Here is a 14,876-nt window from a genome sequence, read left to right as displayed (position 1 = left end):
TTCTACAATTCCCCCAGGTGATTTTGGTTAGTAGTAATGCTTGCCAATCCTGGCCCGCTCAGGCTCAGTGAGGCCTGGCTGGCCTTATAGACGTGAGCTAGGGAATCACCAGGGGCAGATGTCTGAGCCTGCGTGTGCTGAGATCCTGGTGGCGGGGGAATGAGGAGAGAATATGTCACCTAGACAAGAGTTATTTCCCTTTCTTAGGCAGCCTGATACTTTCCAGAGCTTTTGCAAAGTCTCCCTATTCCACCCTTCCACTGGGCACAGAGCTCAGAACTTGGCCTTGAGTCCGGTTGTGGAAATAAGTAGGTCTAGCTCCAATACAGCCTCCTGGGCTTCGGGCAAACAAACCACTTTTAATAGTAGGTCTTGGGAAAGTACTAAAAATAGAACAGGGAAGCAGCATCCTCCAGAGCAGAATCAACAGAGGCAAGTGGAGAGGAGGAGGGAGGAGTCTCACCACACAGATAAGTTACGACACACACGCAGGTTGTGAAGCAAAGAAATCGAGGTCCGTGTCCTAAGAAGTGCAATGAGAGACTGAAATAAAAAGCAAGAGGGGAGAACGTTGACAATTCCTAAATGGTGTTGGATGACAATCTATTTCCAAAGCTAGCTGCTAAGCTAAGAGGCTCTGCTTCCTGCATGGTCACTGACAAATAGAAAACGAATCTGGCTACATGGCACCGGTTGGAATTTCACTCTGTGTGTGGTGCTCACCTTGCCTTTCTGGGTGGTTATCTCTAAAGAACGTGGACAAAGTTTGGACCTGCCATTCTGTCATCTTCCACCTCCTCCCTCCTCCCCCACGATTCCTGAGTACTGTGTCAAGAACTTTGGCCGGAAGGAAGCCCTTCCCTTGGGGTTTTGAGGAGGTAAATAGATTTCCATCTCTTTGCTTTTCCTTTTGGCTACCGTGTTGAAATAAGTTAAACCTTGTTTTCTGTTTCTGTTTTACCCTGTTCTGGCTTTGGAGGCATGGCTTTAGATGTCTTTCTCTTCGGACATGAAAATACTCTCCCTGGGAAGCTGTCAGGAGTCTGTTCAGTAAAACCTGATGAAATACTCAATGCAGCTTTCAAATGCCAGAGGAGGGGCAGTGTCCTTACGCTCTCCGCACGGAAAGAGGGGAGAAAATAAGGGGTCAGTTATGGCACAGTCAACAGTGGTGGGAGAAGAGCTGAATGTTCTCACTTTCCATGAAAGAGACACTTGCAGCTTCATAAAGCAGAGACCAAGGGAAAAGTGGGTAAAATAGCAGGGATTGCCTTTTTTTCTCACGCTGGCCAGGAGGAGGCACATGACTGATGGCATATCCTTCTGAAGAAATGTTACACTTACGGCAATGTAGAAAGAAGAAAAACCAGTGCCTAGAATTGTATCATTGATATTAAAGAAGGAAAAAAGAGGGGAAGTATTTAAATAGGTAGGAGTGAAACCATGTGGGGGCTCCTCAGCGGCTCAGTCGGTCAAGCACCAACTCTTGGTTTTGGCTTGGGTCGTGATCTCACATTTCTTGAGTTCGGGCCCTGCGTTGGGCTCTGTGCTGATAGCACAAGGAGCCTGCTTGGGATTCTCTCTCTCTCTCTCTCTCTCTCTCTCTCTCTCTCTCTCTCTCTCTCCCCCCCCCCCCCCCCCGGCTCACGTTCTCTCTTTCTCTCTCAAAATAAATAAGTAAACATTAAAAAAAAAAGAGTGAAACCATGTAATCTTCCCATCTCAAGCTTTCCCACCATGTCCTTCCTCCCTCCCTCTCTTTCTTCTTACAAATATTTATTGAATGCTTGCGGTGTGCCAGGCTCTGGGCTAAGTCTGACAAAGTACAACACAACAGGTTTTTTCCCTTTTCCCCCTTTGGTTTACGTGATGAACTGAATGTGTCCCTGCTCATTCATGGGATGAAATCTAACACCCAAGATAGGGTCTTTGAGAGACGATTAGCCCATGATGACTGGGTCAGTGCCCTTATAAAAAGGGATGGAAGAGGGCTCCCTGGTGGTTTCCAACACAGCCAAAAGAAGGCGCTCTATGAACCAGGAAGCAGGCTCTTGCCAGACACCAGATCTGCGGGCAACTGGATCTCGGGCTTCCCGGCCTCCAGAACTGCGAGAGAGAAATGCTTGTTGTTGATATGTCACCACTGCTGTGGTATTCTCTTAGAGCAGCCCGAACAGACTGAGACAGATTCCAATGAAGTTTATTATTTTTTAAGTGTATGTATTTATTGAGAAACAGGAAGAGAGCACAAGTGGGTGAGCAACAGAGAGACAGGGAGAGAGAGAGAAGCCCAAGCAGGCTCTGCACTGTCGGTGCTGAGACCGATGCAGGGCTTGAACTCAAAAGACTGTGAGATCCTCACCTGAGTGGACATCCAGAGTCCGGCGCTCACCTGACTGAGCCACCCAGGCGCCCTTGAACTTCAGATATTCACTATTGTGTCTTAGATTCGTACTTTTAAAATCAGCCAAGATTGGTGTTTCCAAATAACAGAGATGGGTGCTACTTTGCAATTCACAGCCCAAGGGCTGGACCTTGTGGTCCTGACTCTCTGTCACCATCTAGAGGCGATTTGTACATATTGCAGGGCTAGTTCTTGGAATATTGAGCGCATACAATCCTCTCAGAAGGTATATATGGCTGGCTTTGCAGTGTTTATATATTGGCCCTGCAGAAGAAATTGGATCCAGTCATCTGCAAATGGATGGGACTGGACATTATGATCTCCTGAGCTATGAGTATGTGAGAAATGGGTCTTGGTTTCTGTATCAAACCGTGGAGGGCTGGGATTTACCCAGGGCAAAGGTTTACTAGGGTATGGGAGAAGAGGGATGAGCCATTTATATCAGGTTCAAGAGGAGACCTCCACACCCTTGGTGCCCAGTTCTTTTCTTACTAAAGTGCTTAAGTCACATGTGTTAGAATCGCCCACAGGTGCTTGCCACAGATGCATATGTGAGCCCTACATCAAATCTCCTGGCTCAGAATTTCCATGGCACATGGCCTGGGAATCTGCATAGGAAGACAGCATCACAGGTGACTGTCATGCACATTCAAATTTGACATCGGATGTATGAAGGAACAGAAGTACAGTGTATCCCCTGTTCTCCCCTTTAGAGCCCATGTATATATAAAGTGCTTAGAAAAACAGAGTCAATCCTGGAGATACCCTTCTGATGCCTTGTGTGTATTCCTATTCTGCTGATTATAAGATCGAGGCCACAAGAGCTTAAACAGATCACGCGGGGAAACCCACCTGGTTTGTTCCATCTGGATTTCCTCCCCGTGTGGCCTTTCTTCAGGGCCTTCCCTAGCAGAAGTGCTCTGGATCTGCAGCCCCCACCCACCTCCTCTCTGCTGCGACCGGTGAAACCGACCAGGCGTGTTGAGCTCTCACTCATCGTAAGCTGTGATGTGGACCTCATCTTAGCCACCTCGGCACTCTTAGGGTCGGGGCAGGGTCCACATCCGCCTCTCCTGCTACCATCCTGGTCCAAGAGGCCCGAGTTATTTACCTTAATTCTAGCAAGTTTGCCTGCCCCCCGGCCCTGCCTCAGCCCCTCCAATCCATATCCACACAAAATCTGAGACTTTTTTTTTAAGTTTATTTATTTTGAGACAGAGAGAGAGCACGAACGAGCAGAGGAGGGGCAGAGAGAGGGAGAGAGAGGAAGAAGGAGAGGATCCCAAGCAGGCTCTGTGGCATCAGTGAGGAGCCCAACGCGGGGCTTGAACTCCGGAACTGTGCGATCCTGACCCGAGCCGAAGTTCGAAGCTTACCCAACTGGGACACCCAGGAGCCCCTGAGACTTTTTAGGAGATAATGTTATCCTCTCCACTCTCTGTCTCTCACATCTGGAATCTAACAGGTTCCTTCACGCTTCCTCTCCCCACCCCGCCAGGTCCTATTGATGTGGCCATTAGCTTTCCGCCTCTCCCTCTGGCCTGTAACTCTTTGGCCCTTTTCACCCTGGAAGACCTCCACTTACCTTGTGCTCCCTCTCCTGGCACACAAGACCTTATTCCTCTCTTCCCTGGGAAAATCAACCCACTCCCTTTGGTCTTCCTTGGAATGCCAACTCCAAAGAGACACGTGACGCGCAGACACTCTTAACCCCACTCCAGCTAAATTAGATTCTGCTGGCATTCTTTCTCATGTAGGCACCTATTCCGCTCCATCAGAGTATTTGCGACCATTTGGGTTCTAGCGCCGTCGAGGAACCCAATCGCCGTCTTTCCCACTGGCCTGTAAGAACATATTTCGTTCATCACCGCCGGCAGGAGGGATCCCAAGATCAAACGAATGTATTGAGTCAAGAACGGGCGCGCGGCAAACGAGACGCACGTTCACCGCGACGGCAGGTACCGCTTGTTCCGGCCGAGTTCTGCGGGTCGTGGTGCTGGGGGCCGGGGATTCCGTCTTGAGGAGCTAGAGGCATGGTCCCTGGGAGAAGGGAGAAAGATGAGAAGGATGAGAAGCGGTGGCCCACCGCCAGCCTGCCGTGCGCCGCGTAGGCAGCGACGAGGCTCAGGGTCCCGGCCCCCGGGCTCCTCCACGTTTGCCAGCTCCCGGGTCCCTCGGGTGGGCTCTCGGGAGCCCAGCCGAGCCCAGTTTCCTCTTCTTTATCAAGGGGTTAATAATTCCCCCCCTTGCCAAACAGGGCCTTGAGGTAAATGGAGACAAAGCACCTGGCGCTCGGGAGGCGTTCGGAGCGCGAAATACCTCGGCTGTGTCGCCGGAAGACTTGTCCAAGAGAAGTCTGCACAGGCAGCGAGGGGAGTCGCGCCGCTTACCTGGGCCTGCCCCCTCCCAGCTCGGCCCTCCGTGCGCTGAAATTACGTTTTCCGAGCCGGACCCGGGGCGCTCCCCCCTCCCTCCCCCCGCCACTCCCCCAGGGCCCTCCCCCTCCGCCTCCTCCCTCCGAGCGGGAGCCGGGGATCCCACGCCCTTGCACCAGCCCGGGGGCTCGGACGGGCCCGGGAGCCGCTGGTCGCCAATCACCGTGCGGTGGAGAGGCGGGCGCTCGGCTCGGCGCGCCGGGGGAGCCAGCTGGCGCTGCTTTCCCCGGGAGCCTCAGACGCTCGCACAGACAGACGGACGCGCAGACTGGCGGGCGAGCGGGCGGGCAGGCACGGACAGCGTCCCCCGGCCGTCTGCGCTCCGAGGCGCGCGCCCGCCCCGGGGAGCCCCCACCCCCGCCCCGTGCGCCCCCCCCCACCCCCCACCCCACCCCTCCCGGGAGCGGCGGGCGGCAGCTCCGCGGGCCGGCGCCGGCAGAAGGGAGGGCGCGCGGGCGGCCGGAGGAGGGGAGGCCCCGGCGCGCGCGGCCCGCGAGGTGAGCGGCGGCGGCTCCCACCTGGCGCCGCACCTGGAGCGCCGCGCTCCGGGCCGGCGGGGAGAATGCGCGCCGCCAGTGCGCTCCGCCCGCCGCGTCCGGCCGCCCGCAGCCGCCGCGCCCGCACCTGACCATGGAGTGCGCCCTCCTGCTCGCGTGCGCCCTGCCCGCCGCCCGCTCGGGCCCGCCGCGGGCTCCGGCGGGGCTGGGGCGCGTGGCCAAGGCAGGTGCCCGCCGAGGGGCGCGCCGAGAGCGGGGGGGCGGGGGGCGCCCGGCGCCAGCCCCGCCGCGCCCCTCACGCGCGGTGTCACCTTTTCTCTTGCAGGCGCTCCAGCTGTGCTGCCTCTGCTGTGCGTCGGTCGCCGCAGCCCTAGCCAGTGACGGCGGCGGCGGCGGCGGATTAAACGTCGGTTCGTATTTGCTCCCCACCCCGAGAAAGGGCCTTCCCGGGCACTTGTCCCTTCTTCCCCCCCCCCCTCCCCGAAAGAGGGGAAAGTGGGAAGGCGCGTTCCGCGTCCCCCCTCCCCTCCCCGCCCCGACCTGGCAGGTGTGTGCCCGTCCTGGAAAGGGTTCCTGTTTGGCGGGGTGGGGGGTGATGTGGCAAGGTCTCTGAACTTATCAAAAGAATCACTGTCTTGAGCTGAAAGTCGCATAATTGAGAAAACAATACTTTCCCTGGGTCACAGACGGCTTGTTTAAAAAACATAGTGCGGTGAGAAATTAGGAAGGGGACATTTTGGTTGGTAGCAGAAGGCACCTTCCTTATTTCCTTCCTTTTCTGGGAAAGCCTGTGGGAACTAATGCTGGGGGGGGGGGGGAAGAGTGAAAAAATGCGAGACCTCCCCTTCCCCGTCTCTCCTCCTCCTTTTCCTCTCCACTTGTGTTCCTTCTCTTCCTTTCCTTCTCTCCTTTTTCCTGCCCTTGGGTCATGGATGCCCAAGGACTGCTTTTAGAAGGAGGAGAGCAGGTAAGCTGGAGGTCTCTGGGGGCTTTATCTTTTCTGAGGTTCCCAGCCAAAAACCTCCAGAGAACACCCTTCCCTTCTGTCATTTATTAACTTCCTGATGGTTACCATTGTTTCCACCAGCTACGGGAGCACAGCTCATCCACGTGTCTAGCACAACCTGATGACCAACCCGGATTCTAGGAGTGTTAGCCTTGCAGGGTCCCCTCCTGCTGTGGGAGAGCCAGGCGTATTGGGGAGAGGGGAAATGGCAGAGTCCTCGCGTCAAGGCTGGGGAAAATGTGGGTGAGATGAAGGGAGGGGACAGAGCCAGGAATTAACTCCTGAGAAATTCACCGTTTGTCCAACCAGAGAGGCTGACTGGAGTTTCTAAAACAACCCCTCATTGTTCGATTAGAGGTCAAAAAGCTGGAGGCTCCCTCTGGGGCAGGGGGATTTGTGGGCTGATGGCCTAGAGGGCTGGCTGGATGAGGCTACCCATGGCCTCCTAGCCAAGAGCAGGCAGAGTTTCAGGTGGGTTTGGGGAAGGAGGTCAGAAACATCTTCCTGCAGAGACTGGCGCATGCGCTGGCCCAGTTTCCACACTTGGGTTTTAGCATGGTGGAGAAAGGAGGTGGTTTATTAATAAGAAAAAGTTGCATTTAATCAAGAGTCACATTCCTGGAAAGCAATGTAACAGAGTTTTAAGACAGAAGTAGTGTAAAAAAAAAAAAAAAAACTGCTCAGTTTTTTAAGGGTAAGAGGAGGAAAACTTATTTCCCAGTTATTTTTTAATAAGCATGTCAGAGATAGTATTTCTCGTCAGAGGAGTCGAGAAAATGGGAGAGGCAGGATGTAAAGAAGACTGAGAGAAGGGTAGTGGCTCAAGCAACCAGAGCCACAGGTGGTTCATACACAGAAGAACACAGTTGAAAATTATCGTCATGTTGGGATTTTATTTTTCCAAACGGAGGCTCAATTAGCCTATCGCTCGTGGATCCCTCTCACCTACCAGTTCATTCGTGAGCTTTTCTTATTTGGTTGTTGACTCTCTTGGGAAAAGGGAAATTCCTCTCTCTTTTCCTCCTCCAGTAACCAGGGACCCAAGTGACTCCAACATGCCTCTTAGTTATTCGGAATCGTTCTAAACACTTTCCAAATTAGTTTCCCATTCTGTGCCTAGAAAAGCGGAGTGTGTTGGAACACGCAGAAGGTCTGTTCCAAATCCTTTTGTGATGGTAGTTCTCGGTCTCAGCATTTTATGATAGAAAACTGTGTAAATAGTTGGTGGGTTTTTTGTTTTTTGTTTTTTGTTTTTTTTTTTTGTTTTTTGGTTTTTTGCAAGCAGCAATTAGTGCTGCTCTAGAGAGCAATGGGGAAAGTATTTTTAAACGTGCCTTCCAGGTGTTCCCCTGACTGATACTCCCTCCCTCACCAACATGTCTGAGCAATTTTAAACATCAGACTCAATAGGAAAGTTCTGACAATTTTGAGACATTTTTTAATGCATCCACTGTATTTTATGCTTACAGTGAAATGGGATTGTCCCTGGAAAAGCTCAGAGTAAAACGTTCAGAGCAATACAAGCGCTGGGGTTTTATTATCACACGTAGTTGCTCTCGGAAATCTGAAACTGCCAGTATTTGCTCGTTATCTGAGATAGCATCTCAAGTTACTCAGCACTGGGAGTTATCATTTGAAATTTAAACTCTGCCTCCCCCTATGCTCCCAGTTCAGTTTAAGCACGAAGATATTAATCTCCTAGAAAAAAAAATTGATGCATTTCTTTACTTCTGCGGTTCTGTATTTATTTTGTGTCCAAAAGATCACTTTTTATGTACGGATGGTTCTGCAGCTCCCAGACTCCAGTTCATCTCTCTCTGTCTCCAGACCATGAGAGAGAGTTGTGGCATTTTCTCGCAAACATTCTTGGCATTCGTGAAGATCGTGCTTGACTTCTCGTTTTGGTAGGCATCCCCGTCACAGAGCTCCTTGCAAAAGCCACAGAGTTCTCCTCTTCGGGAGCGGCTCTGAGTTCCCGTTATGCGAGGTGCAGGGCAGTGGAAACAAAGATACCTTTGAGCTGTCCTTTGCTCCCCGCCAGCCTGTTGGAAAGCGAGCCTTTGGCACTATGGGTACCGGGTGCTGACAGCTAAAACTTTCCCGTTGCAGATTACGTCTTTGTCACGCCGGTGGAAGTGGACTCAGGCGGGTCGTATATTTCACACGACATTTTGCACAACGGCAGGAAAAAGCGATCGGCGGGGAGTGCCGGCAGCTCCCCGCATTACCGATTTTCAGCATTTGGACAGGAACTACATTTAGAACTGAAGCCCTCGGCGATTTTGAGCAGTCACTTTATTGTCCAGGTACTTGGAAATGATGGTGCTTTGGAGACTCCGGAACCCGCAGTGCAACGATGCTTCTATCAGGGATTTATCAGAAATGACAGCTTCTCCTCCGTCGCTGTGTCTACGTGTGCCGGCTTGGTAAGCACCCCGCACGCTGGGTCGACTCCCCCTTTCTTGTGTTTTGTGGAACTCGAACGAACAGATGTCTGCAATATTAAGTGTTCTTCCAGCCAGCTCGACACATTCACACTGTCAGCTTTGATACTTCTAATATTCTCAATTAATCTAATCTGCTCCCAGAAAAAGAAAATAGAATAGAACTTTAATTACCATTTAGAACATTCTTTTGATGTTTAATGGTCTGGGCCTCTTTATTCTCTGTGTTTGAGACGATCCCTGAGGAAATTAATTTGATGGATGCCATTCGCTTTGTAAAGTCTTAAGAGACCCAGGCATTATATAAATCTAACAAGCTGCATGCTTCTACACTGCTTTGAGACGGGAAAACTGTATTTCAATGCAAAATTGTGTTCAGCAGCCCCGTTAAGCCCAACCTTCACTGTAGAAGGGAGGCCCTTTGTTTTCTTTGAACTAAGCTGTTCGTGTCCTGCTCGCACAAGACATCCTTTTAGACTGTGGTGTGGTGTGGTGTGGTGTGTTTGAGGACTGGCAGGACTGAGTGTGGCATCCAGGGAGGCAGAGCACTTAAAAAGTATTGGGGACGAGCGTCATTTCCTCTCTGTGCGATCCTCGACAGCTGAGCTCCAGGCCAAGGCTGTTGGTGTAAAATGATACTTGCCTCAGGATTCGGTCAAATCTACGAGGCAGTAAATGCGGCTCTGGGTTCGCACTGCCGTTGAGAAGTGTCTTGCACGGACATAATAAGCGTGTGTGTGTGTGTGTGTGTTCAAACACACACACATCATTGGCCATGCCCTGGCATGGCCGGAAGAAGTGTGGGAAAGCCCAAGTGGCGATGTCGTTCGTAACGTGCACGGTAAATCAGGACACCGAGCAAGGAGCGGGACGGGAGGTGTAGGTGCCGGTGAATGAAAACTCCCACGTTCTGCGCCAGTCGAAACTTTCTTATTCAACTTTGTTTTCATAGCGTGGCCTGAAATGCAGCTATCACCTTTCATCACAACTAGAGTTTTGGTGTTCTTTGGTATAATTTTGCAGTGTCGAGCGAGGCAAAGATTTGACAGTTCCCAGCTGAGCTTGATCCATGTAAATGACCGCCATGACTCATTAATGACGTGGCTACGCACACCCACAAATAGATTTGGCATTTTGTTGTTGGTGGTGGTGGTGTTGTTGGGCTTGATGGTGATGGGTCTTCTGCTCTTTTCCGAGCATTGTCCCGTATTTCCCCCGTCTCCTGTCTGCTCCTGTATCCTAATGCCTTCGGGAGTGGAGGCACCTCACTGTAGTGGCTTAAACTATCCCATTCCACATAACACCGTGGAGGTGCAAGTTAAGAACCTCCATATGCCTTCGTGTCTTCATCTCTAGAGTGGAAATAACAAGAGGGTTTACAGCACAGAGCTGTGGGGATTAGGCGACTTCTTACACGGACGATGCGAAGCGGTTCCTGGCAGGGAATAATCGCTCCCTGGCGGTTCTAGTTCCGGCAACGCTTAGCCACCTCACGTACCTCTCTTGGGATTCCCCCCTCTGTGAATGACAGGAAATCTGCTCGGTTGCCTCGTATCAATAGATGTCAGTTGATTTCTCCTGGGGAGGAGAGTCACCGGGAGCAAATGATCGCTTAACAAACGGGAATGAGGCAAGTGAAAAATTTCCATCGTTGTGATGGATGTGAGAGAATTGACGGCCACATGCGCCTGTGGATGAGGCCAATGTGGGTTGGAAGCATGACATTTGGATTCTGTCTCCCCTACTCCAGAAGCCAGCTGCATGTAATCAGTTAAATAACTTTTCTAGGTCTCAGTTTCCTCTCCTGCATCATGTAAAATAACTTCTCAGACCACTGCCATCTCTAGGCATCTGACTCTGATTAGCCGATTTGTTGACCCTGGCAGGGCCCACTTGGTATGGGGTAGGGTGAGAATCAAGCCGATCCCCACCTCTCCGTGACCCTGCCAAACGACTACGAAACACAAACACATACCCCCCCAAACTTGATGAGAAAAAAACAACAAGAAAGAAACATGAAAGGGGAAAAAAAACCACAACTGAGAAACTGGACGCCACTCTGAGTTAATTTTTGAAGCCCTGTGTTGAAGTATAATGTGTATACGGAAACGTGCAAAATGAACATGCGGAAAAAGGCAAAAATCATAGAGCACAGCCTAATGAACTTTCACACAGTTTGCACCCATGTACCCGCCAGCAAGATGAAACAAGACATTCCCAGTGTCCCAGACGATCCCCCTGTGTCCGCTCCCCGGTCCCTACCCTACCCCCACCCCCAGAGGTAACCACTGTCCTAACTTCTAACTTAGCTTACTTTTGCCCATTTTAATATTTTGCATAAGGCAAAGTTATACAGTATTCGTCCGCGTGAATATTTCACCAGGTTTCCATTTAGAGGTCGGTGGGCGTCTCAGCGTTCCGGTTTGGGCTATTCTGGAATACCGCTGAGCATTCTTGTCTGTGCCTCGTGGTGAGCCTGTGGACCCCTGTCGGAAGGGGAGCCTTCCTGTCCCTGTCGGAAGCTAACAACGCGTTGTTGGGTGTGGCTGTGCCACTTGGCACCTGCCATCAGCGGGTCTGGGAGCTCCAGTCACCCCACATCCTCGCCGACACTTACTGTTGTCTCTGGTTTCCATTTTAGCTACCGAAGTGATGGGCATGACGTGGTTCCCCATGACGGGTTTAGTTTGTGGTGTCCTGGTGGTGATTGCAGTCGAGTACCATTTCTTCTGCCCAACGGCCATCTGTATGTCCTCTTTTGTGATCCATCTCTATCCTGCAGACAGATGGCATTAATGCTTCCAGCCTACGCTGTGGTGTTTTTCCCTTTTCTCTGTCAATAGAAACCAGAATTCTGAGCAAAAACACCGCTCTGCTGGTGTGACCTCTCTGTTACGATGGCTACGATTCTCTAACAAGGCATTGACCTGCTTATGAAGCACTATCAAACGGCAGTAGTGAAGACGGTGAGATCATCTGAGGTACCACGGTGAGGTAGACGCTTCACTAGAAACAGGGAGAGAGGGTGATGGGGAGGAATAATCGTGGCAGGAGGAAGACTTTCTTCATCCTTCCAGCCCCTTAGGAGTCATAGACCTTGCCCTCCTTTGGCCAAACAAAGGGTTATACCTTTGCTAAAGTTCATTAGCAGCTACTCTGATGGCTTCCGAGCAGTGAATAATGGAAGAGTTCACGAGAGGGGCAAACCTCTCCATGCTTTTTTGGAGAGACTCAGCAGGGTTAACACGCTAAAGGAGACGAGCAACTCTTCTTGCCTTGATGTAGAAGCTGACAGGAGCCGAATGAGACTGATAGGTAGAGTCTCTTCCACTGGAAGGCTCTGCATCAGGGTTTCTACCCTCATGGAGCTGGATGACTGGCCTCAGAATGCCTTTAGAGGTTACAGCAACTTCCTGGAGTGCAATGCAGTGTGTCTCAGGACAATAGGTCACCTTTCCATAACAAAGTACCCATGGAAGAACTAACCTGTTATCTCGGTCGCCAGGGAAGCCCCAGGAGAGAATGAGAAAGGGTAGGAAGGTTATAATCATGAAATAGATGCCTATGTATATACATGTGTATGTGCGTATTCCAGCGAGGATGTCTCTGGCAGGGAATTTCCCTCAATAATTCAGAATTAAACTGTCCTTCGAGTATTTGCTTAAAATGCACTCCCCTCCCCACGACTGACAGGGCTCGCTTTACTCAGGAGTTGAGCAGGCCATTATTTACTTAGAACAAGGGACAGAACAGAAGTTGCAAACTTCCCTGGGTGAATCCTGCCTCCCGCGGTGTCCCGGCATGATTATTATTTTTTGGGGTTTTGAGTGCATTTAGACGGGAACTTGCCTACTCCAACCCCTCACTGCCCCCTACATCTGACTGCCTCGCACTCTGTGAGGGTGCCTTGGGTTTGCAGCCTTTGTCCCAGAATCTTGGGGGTGCAGATTAACCCAATCACCATTTGCCATGTACATTCCTCCTACCATATCTAGCCTCTCTTCCAGTAACACAGCCATGGGAAGGTCATTACGTCCAGGAAGCCCATGTTGTTGTTAGCATTCGCTTCTTGATGTTGAACTACCGCCTACCTTTTTATGACTTTCACCTGTATTTCTTAATTTTGTCTTCTGGGTTGGTAGAACAAACTTGTACCTTTCTGCCTCCATGCTGGGAGATCCAAAAAGGCCTTTCTGCTCAAAAATGTTTTGCCTTAGAGCTCCTTTTTTTTTTTTTTTTTTTTTTTTAATCAGGACAGTGGTTTTCAGAGTGTGATCAGCTGCATTAACTTTGCCTGAGGTGTTGAAAATTTGAATTTCTTTACCCACAACAGAAGGTCAGAGAGGCTAAGCTCAGGAATGTGTGTTTTTCTAATTCTCCAAGTGACTCCTAATGCATATTAACAGTAGAGAACCATTGGATCAAGACGTTGAACAAATAGGCAAATTGTTTTAATAACTGCTGTTGGGAAAAAAAAAATAATTGCTTTTGGTTTGACAGACTGATCCCATTTCTAAAACTTAGTGGAAATGTCGTGTTTTAAGAACAGACTGAAAAGACACATTGAAAGATTATCCTTTTATTCAACAAGTTTTGATTAGCTTCTGTCAGGCACCTGTCAGGGTACAGCGGATAAAGTCACAAGCACGTTGGATGCCATGTTCTAATTTATAGAAGAAGTTCACGGCGTAGGGTTTTAAAAATGGGGGAAGCATAGCCAAATAGTACTAAAAGCCACCTCTGGGAGATCTACTGTGCACATTAGCATATGAGCAACTTAGAAATGCCCTACTTTAAGGACATTTGTTTAAGCCTAGAATTTTCCTAACTGACAGTCTGGTACTAACAAGAAAATCGAAGCGATGATTCCCAAAAAAGATCTATTACGTATTGATTTCTAACCTGGGGGGCGGGGGGGGAGATGTTCCCGGAATAAAAGGATTTCATGACCATATAAGTGGCCATATATTCCCATAGAGTTAGGGAAACCTTAGGTTTAAATGCAATTAGGAGAAGTCTTTTCTGTAATAGGGTCCACACCTTTTAATATGCTAATGTGGATTGCGGCTTGTGAAGCTCCCAGAGGTGGAATTCTAATACTAATTGGGCTGCTCCCCTCTCTTGAAGGCGTACTTTCATCAATAACTTGTCCAGATTTCTGTGGTTCACCCTAAAAGAGCAATTTCTAGCTCTAAGATTACTTGCACTTTGCGGGTGCCTGATAAACCTAATTTCCATGTGTTCCCGTTGGGGAAATACACCCCTTGCTTGACAAACTCGAGCACCAAGCTCCGTTCACCGCGTGAGGATCAAGTGACAAGGCTTGTGGGAACTTCCGCCGTATTGCTCCCCTCCCCAGATCGGTATTAAGTGTACTTGGTACTCTACCTTTGATGAGTAACAGTGAGCGAGCACCCAGCTGGCGAAGAGCGGAGGACTGCTCGGCCGCCGTCTCCCCTCGTCTCCAGTCAGGACCCAGGCTCAGCACTGCATCAGGGGCTCAGCGGAAAGTGCGCAGGAGATCCCTCCGGCCTCAAGTCCTGACACACCGCCTAGTTCTTGTCCCTCAGCTTTCTTTCGTTTCTTCTCTCCTTGTCCCCAACAATTAAATCGTAAGTGGTGTTTCTCCTCCGTGGCTGGCTGCCCCGGTGTCCTCATGCCTTTGTTAGCGGTGGCCTCTAGACTGCTCTCCAGAGAGCCCCGGTCCCTGCGAGGAGCTTTGGAAGCGGTTGTGTTTCCTTAGGCGGTAGGACAGCTTTGATCTCCCCTTTTCAGAGTCATTTTATGACTCAGAAGGCTCAGCCATTGAGTTGTCTCTTGCTGGCCACTGCCTTCCCTACAGTCTTTAGAAAGCTGGTTTCCGTTCATAAAAGGGCTGAAGTTAAATGACTTTAGTCCAGACGTGCAGAAAGAGACTCCGCTGTCTTGCTTTGTGGCGACTTGTTAGCTAAGCAGGGGTTTGCTGAATTACATACACCCCCTTGGAACTTCTCAATCACTTGAGAGGATCATGTGAAATTAAGGATTAGACTGGGCTGTATTCACAAGTGTTTGGATACAGGCTGATCCAAATCAGAGATGTTTTCTTAG

General features: G+C 50.4%; 1 protein-coding gene across 2 annotated transcripts in view; it reads left to right on the top strand.

Annotated features, from left to right (window-relative positions):
- The first annotated feature begins 4,973 nt into the window (after positions 1-4,973).
- Positions 4,974-14,876, top strand: part of ADAMTS18 (ADAM metallopeptidase with thrombospondin type 1 motif 18) — a 140,491-nt gene continuing 130,588 nt past the window's right edge. Inside the window, exons 1-3 of one of the 2 annotated variants that reach the window (XM_060650090.3) lie at positions 4,974-5,559; positions 5,662-5,746; positions 8,452-8,768. In XM_060650090.3, coding sequence (XP_060506073.2) covers positions 5,470-5,559; positions 5,662-5,746; positions 8,452-8,768 — 492 coding nt within the window. In that variant the 5' untranslated portion in view covers positions 4,974-5,469. Of the gene's footprint in view, positions 5,560-5,661; positions 5,747-8,451; positions 8,769-11,640; positions 11,753-14,876 lie in introns of those variants that run through there. The other variant, XM_060650089.3, reaches the window with a different exon arrangement.

The sequence above is a fragment of the Panthera onca genome, chromosome E2 (assembly GCF_046562875.1).
Source record: "Panthera onca isolate mPanOnc1 chromosome E2, mPanOnc1 haplotype 2, whole genome shotgun sequence".
Lineage (NCBI taxonomy): Eukaryota > Metazoa > Chordata > Mammalia > Carnivora > Felidae > Panthera > Panthera onca.
This window is presented reverse-complemented; position numbering and strand designations above follow the sequence as displayed.